Here is a 22335-nt window from a genome sequence, read left to right on the forward strand (position 1 = left end):
AAATGACTGACCAAAAGTTTCTGTTGGAAGTGAAACAATGATTAGCCACTGGTTAAGCTACTGAAGAACCAGAAGACAAGGGCCACTCTCTTCACTTCCTCTCAAATCCACAAGCACCAACCTCAACTGATTCCGTGTTCAACTGTCCTCAAGTCATATGACTTACCCAGTCCTTCTGCATTTCCTTCTCTCCCCATCAGCAGCTGCTCTGTTTTCCATCTATCACTCCTCATCCTCCTCTCCTTCACAGATCCTGGGAACAGCTGCACTGTAAGCAACCACTTTGGCTTGGAGCTCCTCTTTCAAAGGCACCAGGGCATCACAACATTTTAGGAAATGGATCTGTATTTTCCATGCAGGTTACCGAAGACTGAAGCTGCAACCATCAGAATGAGCTTGAACTGTCCCTTCTTGGGAAGGGAACTGTCACAGTGGAGGAGATACTGAATGCACTACCCATGCAGAGCTGTCCCTGGGGATCAGCCAACTTGCCGTAATAGCTCAGGGAAATAAGTAATTTTTGAAGAGAAAGGACTGGTGTTGCACTATAAGTCAAGTACTCCATATTGCTCAATGACTTACTGAAAGTGAGTTAGTTTAAGAGAAGTAACAAACATCACTGAACATTGAAATTATTAGTTTATATTGATGTTTCAAGACAGAGAATTCAAGACTACCCACAGAGTGGCAATATATCTCACTCCAGGTCATGATGAGTAAAGTCTGAACCCAAACTCAACTTACGGCTTTGTTGGGACTTGAGTCTACAACAACCAACTTACATCACGTTGAAGGTAGATATTTAAAGGAGGTTTATTGGGGCTAATACTAAATTCAAACAGCCACAAGTTCATTTTCCATGTTTACCACACCAACTGTTGACAGATGAAGTCGCAGTGGAAAGTCCAAATTTTCAATTCACCATGACTTCCTGAAACGTGACTACAGATTTCAGTATTTGGCATTTGATCTTCAGAGAGAGATATCATGTTTAAGAACATTCTACCAAATACATTTAAAACATGACTCAAACCAAAACCATTTGGAAGTTTTGAAACATAAAGCTGTTAGTATGAAATTAGCTTTTATTTTTTACCTCAAAATAAATGCACATTTATCATTTATTCAAATGAAAACTGAAAAAGGGTATCTTAAACAAGAGGAAACCTTAACAGAGTGAATATCGCAAACTTCCTCAAGTTCCTTCTGCTATTGCCCAGCTCTGTTTGGCTAAAAACACAAGCTTGATTTTTTTTTTTTTGGTCAGTTTGGTCAATTAAAAGAAACACTTGAAAGCCCCAAAATTAGAAGTGGTATAAAACAAAACCAGGTACTCGTTTCTCATCAGAATTCAGGTCCGTGTGTTGCCACACATTTATATAAAACTTTCACTAAGTGTTGTACTAAATAGGATTTAGTAACCTCTTCTGCAGTTTAGCTTTTGATATCTTGGTAAGAGAAGTCAATGCGTAAGCATGTCAGAAGTCAACGCTATAGTGTAACTACAGTATAACTCTAACAGGGCTTCTAAATACTGTTCACCAGAGTGATGTCTTATAGTTGAATTTCAGTTTCAGCAGGTACTTCAGATTTACCTGAGCAACATCATACACAATATATCTGGGAAGAATGTTAAGGAATAATTACAGTTGTTGATATTAACAACACAGAAAAAACTCAAACTACAGTCAAACTTCACCTTTGAACTTAAGTTACCATATAGATGCCTGTGTGATTAAGCAGTTCTAACAGGTCAAACCACAAATCTTTAAATTTGACTTTTCTTTGAATCTGAAAATGTTTTATACAATAGTTAGAAACAAACGACTAACAGTCATATGCAGAATTAATGGTGGTGCAGCAGGAATCCTGAGTGACAGGCAGGTGAACTGACTTAGATATGGGGCTGTAGCTCTTGAAGATTATTTTTTGTCAGCCAGAGCCGTAACACACATCTTTCTCGCTATCTAAACAGTGGAGCAACGTAGCCTAGATGAGATCTGCAGTTACAGACCTGGCATCTACAATTATAATTGTAGCTCTATTGCTACCTTCCAGCACAAAGTCATTATTAATGTCCTCTTAATTTCCTACTAAAAAAAAAACCAAACTGGAATCACAGAGAAGAGCTCTACAATGACTGGCGTGCTTGCACATCCTATAACCACACTGCACCATTTTATTTTTTCAGAAGACAGTCCCACCTTGCCTATTTGTTTCTCAATGCTTTAGGCCTCAAACTTACCTCTAATCCCAATTTTAGGTGAAAAGCATCCATTAAACACACTGTAAAACAAAATGAATGCACATCATATTACCTCAATTAGCTATTAACAACTGTATTATATTTTATCATCTGACCAAGACAGATGCTGTATTTAAGAAAACTCAAGATAAAAACAGTATTGCCATGAGTTCTGTGGCCAAAACCGCTTGTAAGAGAAAAACAGCCTACCAAGAGAGAAGACAGTTTCTACACAACCCAGAGGTGGTATTAATGGATTACTTGCTTCATTGGCAGTGAAGAGATTGATCTGGGACCTTAGACATCACTTATTCTTATGACCTCTTGTGAATGTTGAGCACACATTCACTTGGGGGCACTTCTGCCTAGAAAAGAGGCTTAACGGCTACATCTCTGATGGGCATCTGAGGTTTACCTCAATACTTGCAAAGGGTCTGGGGAACACAAGAGAAGTTGTGTGATGAGAGACTCCATCAAGCCACAGAGCTGGCTCCCCCACCTCCTCCTCACCAAGCTGGCCAACCACAGCACCACAAGGAAGAAACCAGACTGGAGTGATGTGAAACAACCACGGGTTGCATTCCCCTTCCCTTGTCCTGGCACGTCTCTGGGCAAGGCACTACTGGGCAGTGTTGCCTGGCCACTCCAATGCCTTCAGGTATTGAGTCCTCTTGGGGCAAAAGCTATTTGCTATGTGTATTGTTTCCTTTTTTGCAGAATGACAATTTAAGTGTGACAGCTGTAAAAATCATCTCCCTTGGAGAAGAGACTCTGAGTTGTCTGTGAGTACTCCAAAGCAGATCTAAAAGAAACAAAACACAGTGTGCCAAAACTCCTGACCGACATCAGCGAGGTCCTGCTAAACTCAGCAACACTCAAACACAGTGTGCAGCCAACATACTAGCAAAGGATACTCATTATACAGGAGACAGGTATCATTAATTCCTGTTGAGATCCCATTCCCTAAGGGAATCTCTACACCACCAAGGGTGGTAGTGGCTGTGGGATCAGGTGCAGTTTTGCCCAAGCCTAGAAAGGGAAAACACATTAGTTACAAATCTAGAAGGCAAACACAGACTTTGCACATAAAGAAAATCACTCAGCCAGCCAAATGTTACTTCACATATCTTTTCAAATGCTGCACGTGCAAAAGTATCTTAAAAAGAACACAAAAGGATATAGTCTGTTTATTCAATTCAGCATCACCATACTTATGGTACTCGTACTCTGCTACATTAAAAGTGAGAATTTTAGACTTTTGGCTGTTAATTGTCTAATCTGTATGATCAAAGCTAAAACAGACCAGCCTTATAGCTCTCATATCCTAGGTCTATTAATGAAAATATGCACACTGAAGCATTTTCAGATATGTGTAACAAACCAATTCTTATTCTCTTTAAACTCTTCAATACAAATCTGATTTGACATCCATAATACTGTGAGTAGTATGTATTGAAAAAGATGCTAAATCACATTTTATTCTATTTTAGGCAACTGATTTTTTAAGCCTCTCAAAATGAATAGTTTAAGAAAAGCCACTCATTACTGAATGTTACTGTTCTCCACTCTCCCATCTCGGTACAGAAGATAGTCATGATTACCATTTCTTTTGCTTGAATTACAGAGCTAAGTCTTTTCTCTCATCTTCTTTTTCAGTGCAATATACTGATACTTTTTGCAGATAGAAATGTAATGAGAACAGCTGTTCCATCTGAACTTTTATTCTTAGATTTTCCCGTCTCTCCAAGCTTCTAAGGCACTTTGAAAGCTAAACAATTATTCTTCTGATCTATCAAACCTCTCATCTTTCTTCTAAAATACATAGTATTGTTATGATGAAAGCAAGTAATAAGTTGGAGAACGCACCTTACATTTTCTCTTGTGTAATATCAAATGAGTTTCCTCCTGAACTTCAAGCAACACATTAACTTCAGTCTTAACATTCCAAGTGTACTAACTCCCACCTCAAAACACCATATACACGTATACAGATGCAACTATAGGGCAACATTATGCAACCCTTAAAGGAAGTACAGCTATGACATTACTATAGTTCTCTTTGCTAAGCAGAGAGCCACAAGGTGAGTTTGCCATCAATAACAGATTACCAATGACAACTACTAATGCTTACCTTTCACACTGTGTTTTCCCTTGGGCAATTTTGTTATGTGAGAAGCATTCTTTAGCTCATACCTGGACAGCACAAAGAACACACAATAGCATTTTACATTCACCTTAAATTATCTTGGTGAAAAATCGTTTTTTTTCTCCCCCCCCCCCGGCTTCACTTTATGGTGAGTTAATATAAAGTTAATTCAGATTCTATTCTTCTGGAACTCAACAGCCTTCCTTCTTTGTCTCAGTTACTAATTTTAATGATATTGGCATTTAGTGTAAGATTCTAGACCTGTAACACTGACTTTTTTGCCCCACCAAATAGCTCTCATTTTAAGAAAAAAGAAATCTTGTTTCTAAAGAAATACAAAGTGCTCTTTCTTCACACCGGAGAAAAGGCTTACAATTTTAGCATCACCTTCTCCCATGATATATTAAGGACATTCGGCAAATACTCTTCATAAGTTACTCACATATTTCCAAGGGCAACTTCTCCCAGTAGTACTAAGCCTATGGGATCAGCTTGAGATGTGTGACAGTAGTTGGCACTCTTGGATACCATGTCTGCAAAATAGATGCCCTTCCCAAACATGTAGCCGGTCTGCAAGCAGCAAAAGAAAGATAAAAAAAAAAAAAGAAAAAAAGATTGGGACAGTAACACAAAGGCAGCATTGAATCCACCTGGCTGGCCTCCCAGGAGAGCAAAGCTGCAACTCAAGCTCTTGTGGACACCAGTCAGCAACCCACTCTGGACACACAATGTTGCCTGCATGCTGAGAGATAACACTGAGCCCTCCCCACACAGAAATTCTCCTATTTAGGTTGTCTCCAACTGTGGCCATCTCTGGGCACAGGGATGGAGGCAGCCAGAGAAGCTATCTGTTTAACATACCACAGGAGCTTCAGGGGGAGCTATCCGGAGACCCTGCGAGAGGATACCAGCAAAGTTGGTGGTGCGGGAACCGTGCCACAGCAGCTGGCGATTATGAAGCTGCTTAAATGGCTTGTAACGCTGACTCTCTCCTTCACGCTCAATCCTGAAGATCTTCAATTCAAAAAGGGATAGGAGAAAAAGAACAACCAAGCAAATAAACCGTTACCATCATGCAACTAGTTAGATTAAAAAAAAAAAAAAATCATCCAGTCTGGAATATACACTAATCTGCTAGGAAAGTTGATCTGGATGGTTTTTAGCATTTACAAGTTTGCTATTTCATGCTAGCAAAAAAGAGGTAGCATTGATCACACAGTACTTGTTATTGATTACTTCTCCACCTTCCCTTCTGCATTTTCATGAGACCATAGTTTTCTGAAAAATCATTCAATGAACTAAGGCTCAATTTTAGAAGATGATTACTCCTCCACCTCTTTTTTGAGGCCAATTAAATTAAAATAAAAACACACCCCCAAAGACACCTCAGTAAGCTTAGACTCATCTCTGCCTAGACTTTTGCTATTCTATTAAATGGCAGTTGGTCTATGAAACCATCCCGTCAACAAAGGAAACTAGATAAGCTACTCAAAAATAAAAGGAAACTGTGAACAAGTAAGTCAGCTTAGAAGAGTCCATCTTCACAAACTTAAATCCCAGTATTGCCCAGCTTACATCCACGACTTTGAGATCATATGCATTGTGAGTAGCGGCATGAGTATTTTTCACATATTGTTTAATAATCTTGGCTTCTTCTGAATCTTTGTCAACAACCTGCAAAGAGGCAAACAAGGTAAGTTTCTTTAGCATACAAACTAGCAGGCTTTCTTATAACATGATGACATCCACCATATGCTTGCAACTCCCCAGTTTAAGCCTCCTTTATCATTTAGGTGGAAATTTATTCCCAGCTAGAGAAGATGTACAAGTGTACAGACAGCACTCAGTACAGAATGTCTGAGACAGGAAGGCACCTCTGGAAATTGAGATGATTTCCAACTCTCCTGCTCAAAGCACGGTCAGCTGGAGGAGGTTGCCAAGGGCTGAGTCCAGTCAGGCTTTCAACACCTCCAAGAACAGCGCCTCCACAGCCTCTGCAGGCAACACTTTTAGTGTTTGACCACCCTCACAGTAAACAAACAAACAAAAACCCCCAAACAAAACACCATCAACAACAAAAGCTTTTTCTTTTGTTTAAATACAATTTCCTGTATTTCAGTTTCTGCCCATTGCCTCTTGTCACGGGATACCACTGAAAAGAGTCTGTCTTCTTTACACCCTTCTCCCATCAGGTATTCATAGACATTGACAAGATATCCCCTGAGCCTTCTTTTCTCCAGGTTAAAAAGCCCCAGCTCTTTCAGCATCTCCTCGTACAACACATGCTCCGGTCCCTTAACCATCTCAGTGGTCCTTCACTGAACTCATGCCAACACATCGTCCACTTACAGTTTAGGTGATTTGTTATACTCCAAACTAACAGGACATCAGCTTGTATTCACAGGCACTCATTTCCTTTTATTTCCTTTACCTTAATATCAGTTCGAAGTTTTTCATAGTTGATGTCAATTGGGTCTTTATCTCCATCTTCATTTCCACCTCTGAGAAGGCTGTAAGCAACCTCAATATCAAGCAAGTTGTCCAACATTTGCACTTTAGCCTGAAGAATTTAAAGACATTATTTTACTTGTGTCTTTCACATGTTCAGAATAACTCTGGAATACCCCAAATTATAAAAGTGTATGTGAATCACTGGCCACATGCTGCCATCTAACAACACAACGACGCTGCCTTTTTTTTTTAATTTTAAATATACACACACACACTTAAATATACTAAAATACACACACACATATACACATAAATAGGCCATAATATTTAACATATATATCTTCTAATAAATATACAAATAATTATATATAAGGTATAGACACATATGCATATAAACAAAGAAAAAGACATTCTGAAGAAAAACAAGCTTAACCTCATGAAAGCATGAGGTTAAAGTAAGTCTTAAAACCTCACAAATCAGACATCTAACACAGAGAATATCAGACCTGTTGCCTACAAACAACAGGTGACTGTTTCCAGTCAATACCTGAATGTATTCCAAGTTATTTAGGAGAGGTGGTTTCTTCATCCCAAAGTCATGAGGAATCAGAGTATAGAAGCGGTTGGAGAGGTCCAAGATCTGGGATTCTGAACCACTGTCAGAAACTGCCTAGAGAAGACAACAAGCACCAAATAAAATTAGTGAGTAAGATTAAGTCTTCATAGCAACAGACACACACAAGATACTTGAGGACTAATACACAGAAGCAGCAATACAAGTAGCGTTAATGCTGAAACTCTCACAGAACTAAAAAGGGCAATTCTATTTGTTTTGCACGTAGTAAGTCACAGTACTTGCACAGAAATACACAGAATTTCTGGTACAAGAAATATCTAATGGGGACTATGTTTCCGGAAGGCAAAATAAAGGCTTCTGGATATGGAAGGGGTGCATATGTCCTTGGCAAGGTTCTGGTCTACTCTAACAACTGAAGTAAAACTTCGCATATCTATGCTTTGCCAGGGAGCCCATAACAAAAAATGGGGTATGCTGGTACACTTTTGCAAGCTGTTCAGGCAATAATACTATGTAGTGATTCTTGGAATGGTCCAGATCATGATGTGTAAATACAGTAATGTCATCAAGCCAGACCCTTTCCTGTGTCAACTTAACCTTTATTCTCATCCTAAACCAGACTTCTCTGGGGTGGAAACACCAGCTTGCTACTAGATCAAGACACCAGCTTCATTTGCTCAACTGCCATTTATGTCTGGCTAAGCCTGAAGTTTGTGCTGCGACAGTGTGAAAGATCCAAGTACTGCCCGAACTGGTACAACAGTGAAGAGAACTAACTAGTTACCCATGGAAGCCATATCCTCTTCTCCAATGAGAGAGAGCACAGATCTTTATACACACAGCTCAGCATTCACCCCACTCCGAGCCCAGAACAACTTCTGAATTCCCCTCTTGCTCTAACATCTCTTTCATGCTCACCTGCTGAACCTCATTAAGGATGGAGTATGCGCTCTGGATCTGTCGCTTGCTCAGTTTTCCCAATGGCATCTTCTGCAGGTCAATCTGATGAAGATTTAAACGATTAAAACAGGATTTCAATACATTGAAACCACTGCAGCATTCCCCCTCTAGTTTCCAGGGAACAAATCTCTCCATCCTGGTAGGACTGACCACACGAAGAATGGAAACATTTCAGACTTGGTATTAATCTCTGTGGATCGAGGAATGATGTCAGAAGGACAGTGCACGCTACTGAGAAGACATCCTATAAACAAAGGAATACTGCAATGGAAAACTAAGCATGCATGCTAGGGCAACACAAAAATAGCATCTGGCTAGAAGTTTAATATTGCCCTGGTGTCAGATGGATTCCTCAATCACTTCAGTAACCATACATTTCAGGCTGGCAAAGCAGCAAACTGAATTAAATAATTCTTGTTCATAAGATCACCTGTGTCTCCATGCACAACCTAGACACCTTCTTCCAATTTTACCCTACAATTATCAAGGGTCAAATGCAAAGAGGTTATAAGATGCTTCGTATTCATTAATGAAAAATGAACCAAAAAAAAAGCAACTAAGTTAAAAGCAATGTCTTGGTTGCCTGCATTTATCCACCGATTTAATTTACGTTGCTTTTGTTTGTGTATTGACAGATCTTGGGAGAGTTTCGAATTTGCATTAAATCCTTGCATAGTTAAGGACCAGCTGAATGCAAAAACATTCGATAAAAGTCAGGTCCAATGGAGTCTTTTACAACGATCATACATAGACCCTCTGGACTCTTAACAGCACTCACCGTACACCCTGCAGGTCAAACTAGCTTTTACTTAACTTGATGGGTTTAAGATTCAGCTCAAGGACAGAAGATCTTATGAAACCATGTATATCACATACCATCTGGATAAGTTCCACATTATTTATTCATTATGGAGCTAGGAAACCCAGCTTTATGCGAACCTTCTCTGCAAACTGAACTCAGAAGGCTCTTCCAAACTACAGACTGGTGTGAAAGCCCTGAACTGATTTTGTATGGAGATTTCCACCCTGCACTGGGCTTAGGAGAACTTTCACCTTTAGCTGCAGCTAAGCATACGTAAAGCCAGATACTAAGAAAAGCCAAGATGGACTGCAAGAGAAAAGACAGGCTTCAAAACTGATCATGTCTTGGGGACACGAGAGTCACAAAGCCAAGATTAAAAACCTCATGAAAAACAACTTGCAATAGATTTGCAGCTCCCAAACTTTTGGGACCAATACGTTCTTGTTGAGTACCATCCATCTGTATTATCTAATTATTAGCTGAAAAATCATGAAGAACATGTAAAATGGGCCATTTAACTTGGATGTGCAGAATAGCTGCGGACACCTATACTAACTATAAGTTATATAAACCTATAAACTAACACATATAAGCACTAACACATAAACACTAACACCTATAAACTAACACATCCCCCAACAATGTGACTGAGTAATATATCTCTTACAGAGCCCACATACAGCCAAGGGGCTGGAGTTTGTGTCTCTTGTGAGTCACGGGAGGTGAACAGAGCCCTGCAGAGCTAATATAAAGCTAAACTGCATCCAAAGCTTTATCATTAGATGCATCAAAAGAGCACAGCAGCCAGAGGGCTGGGTATAAAACAACAGCACTGCAATTACTGCCAGATGTACTGAGGGTTAACATGAAGAATTAGCTCCACATCACAGATGTGGGCACCAAGGTTGTCACGAGAGGCAAGGGAGTTGTTTGCCTTCCACCCAGGCAAGAGAGGACACAGCACTAGAACAGACTCAGCCCTCTAACAGCCTTGTCATGTAAGGCAATTACATAGATAATTGTAATAAACTCCTGTATGCTTGGTGAGGTAAAACTCTTGAAAGCTAAACTAGAAGCAGGAAGAGAAATACGTCAGGTAAATCTATTGTCGTGTAATGGAAAGACTAAGAATTTGCTACAGTTTTGACAGAACGAGAGTGCCTGGATGGAACGAAATACTTGAGATCAGGCTGATTAAAGGAAACAAGCAGCAGTTTTCAGAGGATGCACAGAAACCTCTATCTAGGAAAAACATTATTTCCTCTAATGGAAAACAGCTGTTCGGCAGCAACAGTACAGGAAGATAAATCTAATAGGAAGACAGGCCCATCTGGACTCCCAGGTCTCCTATAGATCTGCAGCTGGTGTGAATTAACATAGTTTCAACAGAGTTTTACAAAACCAGAAGACATCAGATGATGATCAGTTCAGAGTCTTTAGCCAGTTCCAGTTACAAAGAATTGTTAGTATTTTAGAACACTTTGATGTAAAAAAACCACTGAAGATACAGGAGAACACAATTAACCCAAGGTACTACAAAATGTTGGGCAAGCCATCTGAAAGCTTTCAGACAAGCTGTACAAAATGGTGCAAAGCCTGTTCTGAAAAGTAGATACATGAAATACTGGTATAGAGAGCAAACAACAACTGCTTAAATATGAAGTCTTAGAGCAGGATAACTAAGCTGGCTGAAGAAAATTGAAATTTTTTATTTAGAATTAACCCAGTTTGAATGGCTGCATTAAAACAAACTGCAGGATCTCTGAGCACCAGTAAAACTGTTTCTATGCAAGGAGAGACAGATGATACTACCAAACCACTCTCTGAAAGCTTGTTAGAAGCATGGATCAAGAAGTATGGAGGAAATAAGAATGGATGAAAATAGGATATCATTAGAACAAATGGGAAATACAACAAAAAAATCCCGAGTTTGGCCCTGTTCAGAAGAGGATCTGGACTCTGTCAAGGCACTTCATTAGTGCATGTATCAACTGGCAGCATTTCTCAAGTCCGAGCTGCACGCTCATTTGCTCCCCCCCAAAATGTGGTTCACCACTCAAAACAGAAGTGCCTCCTGCCTCACATGACCAGCAGATCAGCTATCTGTGTTAATATTTTAAGAGCATTCAGCGAACAGTGGTCATGACGCACATGTCGCTGGAAAAAAGAGAGAATGATTACTGATCCCAGGACCTGCAGATGAGTTCCTCGTAGGCTTGTTAAGTTGAAGACACTGATGCAGGCATTCCCCACTGAAGAACAAAGAATACACCAATGTTTTAAAAGCTGCACGCATCATAACCAAGTTACTACTTCCAGTGCTTGGCAAATTCTGGTCAGACTCTTGCCCTTATTTTAAGGCTGATTTAAAACTCACACTGACTTCTGGGAAGTATGATGCACCCTGGATTGCAAAGAACTTGCTTCTGGCTGTGTAAGCATGATGTAAAGAGAGAAAGGAGGGTTAGAAGCGAGAAACGTGAACGTGCGTGGTCACCTCAAATTCCACCATCGCTTTCTTCATGCTCTCCACATCAAAGATCATCTTAATCAGGTCTTGGATTGGCTTAGCAAGTTTTGACTTAGTCCCGGCACCCACTGTCAGTTTCCTGACAGCTTCTTCATCCTGGGAGGTAAAAATAGTATCAGAATTAGCAAAATCACAAAGGATAAAAGTAACAGGCTGGCTGCCATGGTAACGACTCAAAACCAATTTAGTGTATGCATACTATGACTAGCCTGAAGTTCACAGGGAGCGTGGGACATTGCTCTGACATTTTGGAACAAAGAGGGTTTAAAAATCAACCTATTCAGTAATTTGGCAGACATTATTTTAAGAGGTGGCACTGTAAAATATAAGTAGAATTAAGGGAACATGAACTCTGCATGCATCTCTGCTTCACCTCAAGCAACAGTATTAATTCCTTTCTCTGCAGGCTTTCTGCTGCATAGAGACCTTGATATGAAAAAATGACTGTTTACTTTGTTGCTTTTATGACAAAATAGAGATGCAATAACCAGTTTCACTAAGTTTTTGTAATAAAAACTGTCATAGATGAGTACAGGAATCATCAATTAGCCATAATACCATCTAGATGCTTTCATGGATAGAGCTTTGCACCAATAAAGCATCTGCCAGATGCTTCAGAATATCACTGTACATTGCAGTGTAACAGACACTGCCGCTGCAATATTCAAATTTCCAGAAATAAAGCTAAGCATTGAGTACTTCGCACTGAAAGATGACATGTGGTAATTTGGCCACAGAAAAATGCAACGGCTTGAAAATATGTTCTCTGGTATCTTTATAGCTATTAACAGCATTGAACTATTTAATCTGAAAATAGTTTAAGTTATAGGTATGCCTTTAAATACACACAAACCCCTACTGGGCAGAAGGAAGAGAATTCTTCTTTAGCGTAGCTGTCTAAATAGCCAAATCTTACTGGCAATGAGTAATTTCTCATTCTCAGCCTGCTCAATATGTGCACTAAGCCGAATACTGCATAGGAGTTGCTTTACCATTTGGGAGGATATTGGGCGCAGAAGACAGATGAGAAGTATCTATTTTGAATAAAAGAAAATGGTGTTTTCAAACAGGAAGTATGTGAAATGACTGCTGAATTAAGTTCAGATTAACATCCTTACAATTACAGAGTAGACAGGAACGAGCAATAAAGGGACTTCAGACTTGACAATGGAAAACTACTTAGTTTCCCAACACATCTGTTTTAATGCATGACACTCATTGATCTACAGCTCTCTTTCTGTAGCACAGAGAAGATGCAATAGTTGCACCTGTGCTTCATTCCTCAGGTTTGTTAAGTGCAAGTGATCCAACAGTGAACGCAGAACAGCTAGAGGAAAGCAGCTGAGCAATGCTCCACCTAGTACAGGGACATTTCAGAGTTACCTGCCCATAATCTATTTCCAGCGGGTAGAATTTTTTGGGATATTTAGTGAAGTTCTTTGAATGCCAAGAATTGCCAGTTTTCTCTTCATACAAATTCAGGAAGTGTTCAACGGCATCTTCTTTTGAGGGCATCTGCTCCAGCTTGTTACTCCCAATTACAGTGCCCACGCGACCCCAAGATCTGAACACCCAGTATCTAGAGAAGTAAAACACGAGAAAAGAACAGACATAAGATACTCTGGCTCTAGATCTCAGTCCAAATGAAACTGATCCTGCAACCACATGCCAATCATCCATTTCCATACCATTAATTTTATGGAAGACATTCTCTGTCAGCGACTGCAGGAGCGCAACAGAAAAGCCACCACAGAGCGTATGTCCAAGAAGTGGTGTAAAAAATTGCCCAGTGTTAACACACCAGACCTACAGCCCTGAGGATAAATGTGTGCACAGCAGGAATAGAGGTTAGTATCTCTTCAGTGTTAATGTTTCACAAATACGAATCTTCAGGCTATTGGGATTATATATTTGAAAAACAAACACCATGCATCTTTAAGCCTCAAGTCCTAGAGTTCAGATTTTTAGAGAAACCAAAAGTAACTCAAGTATTTGTTTTTATTACTGACACCACCTTGGGTGAGCTTCCATATTATTTAGAGGGATACAATCAATCAACCTTTCCAATTTGTCAGGCATGAAATGCAGGCACGGAGATCCCCCCAGGTACCGAATCACAGATCCAGATACAAACTCCACATACAAGAGCCAGCAACAAAAGCTTGTTATGAACATGGTAAAGTGCAATAAATCCAGAGCTGAACCAGGGTTGTTGCTGACAGTCATTAGCTCCCCTAGATTTCTGTGCATCCCTTACATGCTTGGGGGAGCAGTTTCATTTTAAAGAACCCTCTCCATTTCTTTATCTGTGTTCAGTAATGCAGCCACTGGACAGCTCTGCCACGTGTCTGATGAGACTGGAAGGCTAAACACACATGATCATCCCCTGACCATTTCAGTGCATTTTGTTAAGCCTCAGGGCAGCCAACTCGGGACAACATTGTGGTAGAATAGCCAGAATCTGGTTTTGTTTCCCAAGGTTACAGCTCCGTAATTAGAAGACAAGAGTAAGTTGGAGAATGAGAAAGATTCCCAACATCGATGACTTCACATGTGGGATCTTGATGTTAGAACAGAGGAACCTCCACCAAATTCTGCTTCTGTACTTTCAAGGGCAGCCATTAGTCACAGAGCACTGTGGCCCTCCAATTAACCCCATCCTAAAGACACCAATTGTACATGCCTCGCTCATCCTAGGATGCAGGAATGAACACTACCAGATGCAATTCTGCAAAATTACTCACCTCCCAACTTAGGTTTTGTCAACACCACAAAGAAATGTCCCCACACCGAGCACAGATCTCTCCAGGGGTGGCTGTTTGGTTGTTTTGTAGTTTTTGGTGGTTTGGGGAGGTGTGGGGGGGAGGGTGTTGGGTTTTTGTTTAGTTTCGGTTGTGTTGTTTTTTTTTTAAATAAATATACCTATCCATATCTCCTCACAAAGGCATTTTACTCATACTTCGCTTTTGTAGATGCCAAAAATCCAATATTTATTGGAAAAAAGTGAACAAAAGTATTTCTAGGGAAAACAAAACTCACCTGTTCTCTCTGTCATCCTCTAGCAGCTGCAGTTTGTAATAGGAATTTGTTCCTTTCACAATATCTACTAGGCCCAGGGTTGCACTGAAAATCTTTCCACCTTTTTCAAAGACATGAGCAGAATCCTCCAAACCTACAGAGAAGAAACAAATTGGAACACAGAGGAGGTTACCATTTTAGGTCTCCTTCCTACATTTGTGCTCACCCAAACGTTGCATGAAGTAGCGTGAATCTGAACAAAAATACTGCAAAAACGGTGACCACGTGCTCATGCAAAACTACTTGAAGCATGTTTTCTTTTTAATAAATTGTGAGCACACACCTTTAGATACACTGGAGTGAACCTCAATCCTAACTAGAGGAAAAAAATCCTGTAACTTTTGAAAAAGGACGATCTAAAATCTAATATTTAACACTGCATGACCAGCTGGAGGAATTCTCAAAAGAGATACAGCTCTGCAGGTGTCACGTTAGCAAATGGACTGAAAAACCAAGGGCTGGCCTCAGATGCAGTATGAATACTCAGAACAGTGTCTGTGCACCATAGGTTTGGAGAGTAGCATCAGCTGCCCTCCCAAGAGCCTGGGGGCAGAATGCTCATGCCAGACCTGTGGCCTCTGCTGGCTGGGCCTTTATTCGCCCCACTGACAGACGCTCCTGAAGCTGAACAAGGTGCACTCCTTAGTTGAAGTGGTCCTTCTGAAAGTTACACTAGAAAATCCTGGAATATCCAGCTTTGGATGTCAACCAATATCCTTCCTTTGATAGCAAGAAAAGAGTGGTTTTTTTTTTTAAAAAAAAAAAAAAATCACATTCCTTTTATGGAACCCTTATCCTTTCACAGAAAAACATTTTGCAAGTGATCACGCATCCTGAAGACCGTGTGATGCAGGCGCAGCCATTGTTATCACTCACCAGAATCAGGATCTACTGCTGCTCCACCTTTAACTGTTAGCTTCATTTTCTTTTCAGACTTGCTAGGTCCTGCAGCAAAAGAGAGTTAATTTTTTTCCTAGGCAGGCAACACAGTCTGACTTGAATCAACATTTAAATTCTCAATTTCCAGCTTTGACCAATATCCTTCCTTTGATAGCAAGAAAAGAGTGGGTTTTGGGTTTTTTTAAAAAAAAAAAAAAAAATCACATTCCTTTTATGGAACCCTTATCCTTTCACAGAAAAACATTTTGCAAGTGATCACGCATCCTGAAGACCGTGTGATGCAGGCGCAGCCATTGTTATCACTCACCAGAATCAGGATCTACTGCTGCTCCACCTTTAACTGTTAGCTTCATTTTCTTTTCAGACTTGCTAGGTCCTGCAGCAAAAGAGAGTTAATTTTTTTCCTAGGCAGGCTGGAACCCTTATCCTTTCACAGAAAAACATTTTGCAAGTGATCACGCATCCTGAAGACCGTGTGATGCAGGCGCAGCCATTGTTATCACTCACCAGAATCAGGATCTACTGCTGCTCCACCTTTAACTGTTAGCTTCATTTTCTTTTCAGACTTGCTAGGTCCTGCAGCAAAAGAGAGTTAATTTTTTTCCTAGGCAGGCAACACAGTCTGACTTGAATCAACATTTAAATTCTCAATTTGCATAATTATCACCCTAAGGAGACTTCAAATCAGATTCCCAGTATATGAACAGGATGACTTCAATGGCTTTTTTTACCTGGCTTGAGCAGCCAGTTCACAGCCCCCACTTCCCCAATTAAATGAAAAATAAGATCTCCCCAGATTCTATCTATCTCCTTCCTTCTGGCCCCAAGGGGTGGGCCATATCATTTTTTCACCTGCCCAGCAGATAAAAGTCATATTTGTGGTTGTGTTTAAGTGGGATTTAAAAACCTCACGGGGTGCAGGGGGTGGTCAGGTCCCCCTGGAGATCCTGCTGCTGTGAGATAGTCTGGCAGTAACATACCCAACTGTATGACAGAAACCTAAGCTTGGAGGACATGGAGAAGAACGGGTTCTGAAGACAGGCGAGCAGATGCAATGGTTTTGTTCACCGTCCAGCATTAATAATGCAAGCTCTCTATGGCATTGGTGAGGAATGCCACTGGTGTTGGGTATTTTTCCTCTTCTGTTAAAAAAGTGTTATGTTCTAAACCAAGTAGAACAAAGACCCATTGCTCTGGGCCCCAGTATTTTCTCACTTGCTAACACCCCTCGGGAGTCACGGTAGTGTCTGTCACATCTTGGTGCCCCAGCACCTCCTTGGAGCTGCAACAGTGACCCAAACTGAGAGAGAAGCCAAGGTGTTATGAGGAAGAGCCTGGACTGGTGTCAGGGAGTTTGTGCACGTACAGCACAGAAGATCTCTGAAGCACAACTGAACTAGGGGAAACAAGAGCCAGCTCAGGAGACAGCTTCATGTTTATACTTAAAGCTAGTCTTGCCCTGAGGTCTCATTATTTAAATTTATTATGAGAAAAAGGGCAGAGAACTCAAGGAAAGGGCAAGGATAGACTATACCCAGATTTGCTTTGTGCATGCACAGCATTGAACAGGCCTACGGAGAAACAACCGCTTTGTTCTTCACCTTGTTCTTCTTTGACCTTCCCAGCACTCTTCATACTTGGGGGCTTGCTGCACTTCCCATCCACGGCCATTTCCTCATGCTCCATTTTCACCTCCGCGCCCCAAGGCGAAAGCGCATGGAGAGACACAAGCTCCTGAAAGTCCTTGCTGGAGGATTTCACATCCTGAAGAAACTCCTCTGAGACCACACGGACTTTGGCCTCCTTCACTTCTTCCATCTTCTTGCTCATCTTCTCCACATCCTCTGTAGAGGCAGGGTGGGAAACAGAGAGAAAAAGTATCAGTGAGGTTTCAGACTTTAGCCCCTCCCTCTGGCCATGATTCAGGGCTCTGTAACACTTTGTGGAAACAGAATTCCACCACATTTTGGATTCACCATGTTCTTTGGAGAGCAAAATCCCCATCGGCTCAAAGCCGCAGCTTGGGCTAGAGCATGAACACTCATGTTTTATCTGGCTGGTCCAGCTACCTCCTTCCTGGAGCTAGGCTGGGGCTGTACAGTCCCTCTTGGACCTCCTGGCAGGTGGAAGCAGTTCTACCTCAGCAGCCAATCTGCTCCTCGACTTCAACAGGGAGCGAGAGCAGACCCTAAGTTGCCAACAGAGAAAACAACTGCCCTCGGGCACCCACAGTCAGCTCTGCGGCTTCCCCAATGCAAGCACAGACACAGCCCCCAGCACCTTTCATCCCAACAAGGGTGGCCTGCACACCACCACGGTCTGCATACAGACCTGAGCTCCAGCTGCTGCAGACCCGACAGAGCCTTACGGCACAACCTGCAGGACTAACGTGCTAGGTAAGTAAAACTCAAACAGCACGCATCTGTCTTTACTTTTCCAAGCACATTAAGGTCATGGGCACACACAAAGCACTCCCCCTAATCCAAACACTGATCCTCAGAGAGCTCAAAGGATGCGTGCCCTCTGTAATCCGCTCAGCTGTTACCAGTGCTACCAGTAACCAAGGCACGGCTGCTCACTCTGTGTGCTGATGCACAGGGTGGCCTTGTTAGCTGTTGTTGTCATCTTTCCTCCCAGCTCCTCCACAATGCTCTTCACCTCCTCCTTGTTCTTTGACAGCTTTCCAAGAACCAGGATCTTCATGTTGGTCAGCGGTTTGTCTAGGGGTTTGGAAATAACACAGCATGTTAGCAACAGGCACAGAGCCCCCCCGGCAAATAACAAGCACAAAGGAACAGCATCCCCCATGCTCAGGACAATCAGCCCAGCAGGCAGGGAGACAAGGGCCCAAAAGCATGTCTGACCTGCGCTAAACAAGTGGGAGGAAGCTCCCCTTCACCTAGGAAGGGCAACAAAGCTCAGCACCCGCCAACAAACAGAAGGGATGGAAGACAGGGAAGATGGATATGTAGGCACGTTATTTGCCCTTTTTTTTTTTTAATTTAAAAAAAAAAAAGTCAGTCTGCTTCAGCACTGTGCTACTAGAGACTCTGCTCTGCTTCCCTCTTCCTTTGATGCCTGGACAGCATGGCAGAAACTCACTGTAACGTGAAAGCTCCTGCCTCTTCAAAAGGAAATCTGTTTCGCAGTGGCTGGAGAAAGAGGATCGTCTCTCAAGCAAGAGCGTTCCCACATGTTACAGTACATCTGGGTCTTGATCTTATAGACAGTACAAGGTTGTATCATGCAAACCCCATAACAAGTCAGGAGCAAACTGGTAACCATCTGAGGCTCCATCACATCATTGTGTTAACACCTTGCAATGTAGGTGGGTCCAGGATGTGACAAGTCTCTAAGAGCGTACCTCCACTGCTAAAGATAAATGCTATTAACTCTGGTTGACCAACTGAGGGGTTTGTTTCCTCCTCTCCCCCCACTCAGATTACTTGGGTTGCTAGCAAACAAAGTAACCTGGCTTTAATTCTGGTCAACGCTTTGAGTTTACTTTCAAGGCACACTGGGGCTGGAATCAGCTTGCCAATCAGAACCGAGACCTGGGTTACTTTGTCTTCACTGCTAAAATAACAGGATCTGGCTAAAATTAGCTGTGCAGAATTACTCCCACCCTTTTCACCAAGTAACAATAATCCCCTGCTCCCAGAACTATGGCCAAGGCTAAAAAGGCTGAATAAGAAAGAAGTCAGTATAGTTCTTAGTGGACAGGCTATATCACCAAAGCATGCAACTCATTCCAACAGCCTACGGGAAATTTCTGGAGTCCAACCTTTTCCCAATTCATGGGCCGGAGACAGCATATCTATTTTGCATAAGGGGAGTTAGTGATTGGTAAAGCCAAATCTCAACGGAGGATTTAAAAAACCAAACCAAAACACTCTTGCCCTTAAAACCTAATATTGGATGTTGAATATCTGGCATTATGGAGGTCCCTGGATGTTCCCCAAGAAACCAAGCAAGAAGGCATTTCACAGCAGGTCTCCCTTGAGACACATTTTGCAACATCGGCCTTTAAAGTTTCTGATTCATTGCAAACACATAATTTCCTCACCATCAACAAATACCCAAAATGATTTGTTAGAAAACAATTGGGATCTCAAGCCCATGTCCCCAGGCAACCCACCACATCAGGGTCGACCTGTGCTAGGAAGATGAAGCACATGAGATTTTCCTATGCTATTTTTTACCAGGAGAGCTCTGCCTGCTTGAGGGCAAGAGAACAGCACACCTCTTCAGGGTGGCATGTTTGTCTGGCTGGGAATGGCATTACAAACCATCCTGAGCTCCACTGACCCATGCCCAGTCAGCCGCTTACCTCTGGGTGCAGACACAGTCTCTGTCAAAGGAGCAGATGCGGAGGGAGGAGGCACAGAGTTCACAGTCGCAGCATCTGGAGGGAATACCCTGTCCTGCTTCTTACACTTAAATTTCTTCAGGTAAGGAATTTCCCGAAACTCCTGTGGATGGAAGCATAAGTAGAGTTTAAAAACAACTAATACTATTATAAGATTTAAAGGCTAAGTTGAGCACTGGCCAGATGTTGGCATTTACTGCAGGTCTTGGAAAGGATTTCTGAGACGTTCATACTAAGGTAGGCAAATACCCACTTTACTGACTGGGAAAACAAAGCTAGAAGAGGGTAAATGATGGGTTTCAAATCAAATCAGCAACATCTCTTCAATTTAGTGTTACTGGAAAAAATATGCTTGTTCAATCTCCTTACAATAGGTAACATCAGTTAAGAAATGTGCTTCAGATCATCAAATTTGCAGTAAACACCCACCTTTGGGATCACCCAGTCTTTCCTGTTGGGAGTCTGCGTTTTAGCAACGCACTTAGTCCAGGCAGTAATATCCCCTGAACAGTAATATGCATCACTCTTGAACACAAACTGCCCCTTACACTCCTCGCAGGGAAGCAGAGCTCCAAATGCCATCCCATCTGCTACTCGGTCCAAAATCTGAAGGAACACACAATACAAAACAGGTCACGGCAGAAGGAGGCCGGAAGCCCATGCACTACATTACACTGGGCTGCACAAGAAAATAACTGTCAGGCTGCTGGCACACAAACGTAGATGCTTCCAGCGCTTGTCATGCATACACTACACATAAACCAAGACTCTTACCAGCACTGATTGATTTACGACACTTTAAAGACACGACATGAAACTTCCCCAGTCACGCCTATCTGCTCACACCCATGGCTTGCAGTCTCTCCTGTTCAGATTTGGCATTCAGGAAAGCATACCTACCACACAGCATCTGACCAGGCAGCCATGCCAGAACAGCCAAGGAGGAGACGAGCTACTGCATCTGAGCACATGAGTAGGTAGGTGGGAATGTAGGCTCAGACAAGTCCCGGTTTTCCCGCCTAGAGAATATTTCTTGACCATTTTGAGTCTAGACACTTCCCACATCCCAGCCCACGCTCCTTACAAAGAGTCTTAATAAATACAAGTACTTAAAGTGATGTGTGGCTCTGAAAGAGAGAAAACCTTCACAAGTTACACAGACTGAAAAGTGACTGTTTTTAGAAAAGATACCAGGAAAGTATTTGTGCAGTTTTTGCTTCTTTTTGCATAATTTAACAGTTGAGGGAGGCAACATGAAGTGCCATAACTAACCTGCTCTTGAAGAGCCAGCAACAAAAAAAAAAAAAAAGGACCAGCTTGGGCATAGCAGAATAAAGGCACATCACAGATTAAGGCACTGAATTCAGCATCACACACCACCACACAGCCCTTCACAAGCAAGAGTAACAGTGATGTCATCGGAGTCCTGGGACAAAAGGACTGGGTTTTGCACTGAATTTCTTTCTGAAGTGTTATGTTAGGAACATGCTTCAAACTTGTGGACCTTGCAGCAATATTGGTTCAGGTCGGCTTCTCTGATTCAAAGACCCAGCACACATGCAAAGCAACTACAGACCAACTCACGGCATTCTCCCCTGAAGGCACTTCCTGCTTGTTGGCGATCAGCAGCTCTTTCAGGTCGTTAGTGGAGCAGACCTTCCTCAGCTCATCCTTGATGCCCCAGATCAGCTCTGTCTGCTCCTGTTGACAAAACCCAGCAGCTTAGCTACTTGCAGTCAATTGCTTTCTAAGAACACTCCTGACACTGCAGTATGTGGACAAGGTTTTAGCAAGCCCATGGTATCTTAAATACAGACTGTGAGATGAAGAGCACCAAGAACCAGTATCTTTACCAAAAGGGAGAGTCGCACATTTCACCCAAACACCTAGAACAGATCTTTAAAGCCACATGCTTCAGATTTCAGTATGAACGCATGAGCACACCACAGCTTCAGCAAACACTCTCTCTTCTCAAGATTACATGTGGAAGGACATCCCTATGGGATTCTATATAAACCAAGGCTTCTCCATCATGAACATGTGAAGGCAGGCCATGGAGCAACCTTTACAGCACTATCCCATACAAAAAGGTACAAGTGACACTAACAAGACAGCTAGCTTTTAGGCAGAGTGGAACCCATGTTTCTATCACACTTCTACCTTTAGTGAGTTCCCAACAGCCTTTGCAAAAATCACCTAACTAGTTCACACTGCCAACAGTGGGGATGTGGCTACATTTGAGCCTTGTATTAAAACAAAAACCAGAAATGCTGATTG

At 41.9% G+C, this 22335-nt stretch overlaps 1 protein-coding gene across 1 annotated transcript in view; it reads right to left on the minus strand.

The window, feature by feature from the left end:
* Nucleotides 1-783: 783 nt before the first annotated feature.
* The window catches only part of PARP1 (poly(ADP-ribose) polymerase 1), a 30923-nt gene continuing 9371 nt past the window's right edge, over nt 784-22335 (minus strand). The window contains exons 5-22 of the mRNA XM_019473727.1: nt 21643-21759; nt 20488-20664; nt 20020-20161; nt 18269-18409; nt 17291-17533; nt 16197-16265; nt 14751-14883; nt 13095-13290; nt 11679-11807; nt 8338-8421; nt 7390-7512; nt 6823-6951; nt 5967-6065; nt 5253-5405; nt 4834-4961; nt 4377-4438; nt 3160-3274; nt 784-1620 (exon numbers count right to left, since the gene is read on the minus strand). Coding sequence (XP_019329272.1) covers nt 1539-1620; nt 3160-3274; nt 4377-4438; nt 4834-4961; nt 5253-5405; nt 5967-6065; nt 6823-6951; nt 7390-7512; nt 8338-8421; nt 11679-11807; nt 13095-13290; nt 14751-14883; nt 16197-16265; nt 17291-17533; nt 18269-18409; nt 20020-20161; nt 20488-20664; nt 21643-21759 — 2322 coding nt within the window. The 3' untranslated portion in view covers nt 784-1538. The remainder of the gene's footprint in view (nt 1621-3159; nt 3275-4376; nt 4439-4833; nt 4962-5252; nt 5406-5966; nt 6066-6822; nt 6952-7389; nt 7513-8337; nt 8422-11678; nt 11808-13094; nt 13291-14750; nt 14884-16196; nt 16266-17290; nt 17534-18268; nt 18410-20019; nt 20162-20487; nt 20665-21642; nt 21760-22335) is intronic.

This window comes from Aptenodytes forsteri, unplaced genomic scaffold (genome assembly GCF_000699145.1).
Source record: "Aptenodytes forsteri isolate BGI_AS27 unplaced genomic scaffold, ASM69914v1 Scaffold280, whole genome shotgun sequence".
Classification (NCBI taxonomy): domain Eukaryota; kingdom Metazoa; phylum Chordata; class Aves; order Sphenisciformes; family Spheniscidae; genus Aptenodytes; species Aptenodytes forsteri.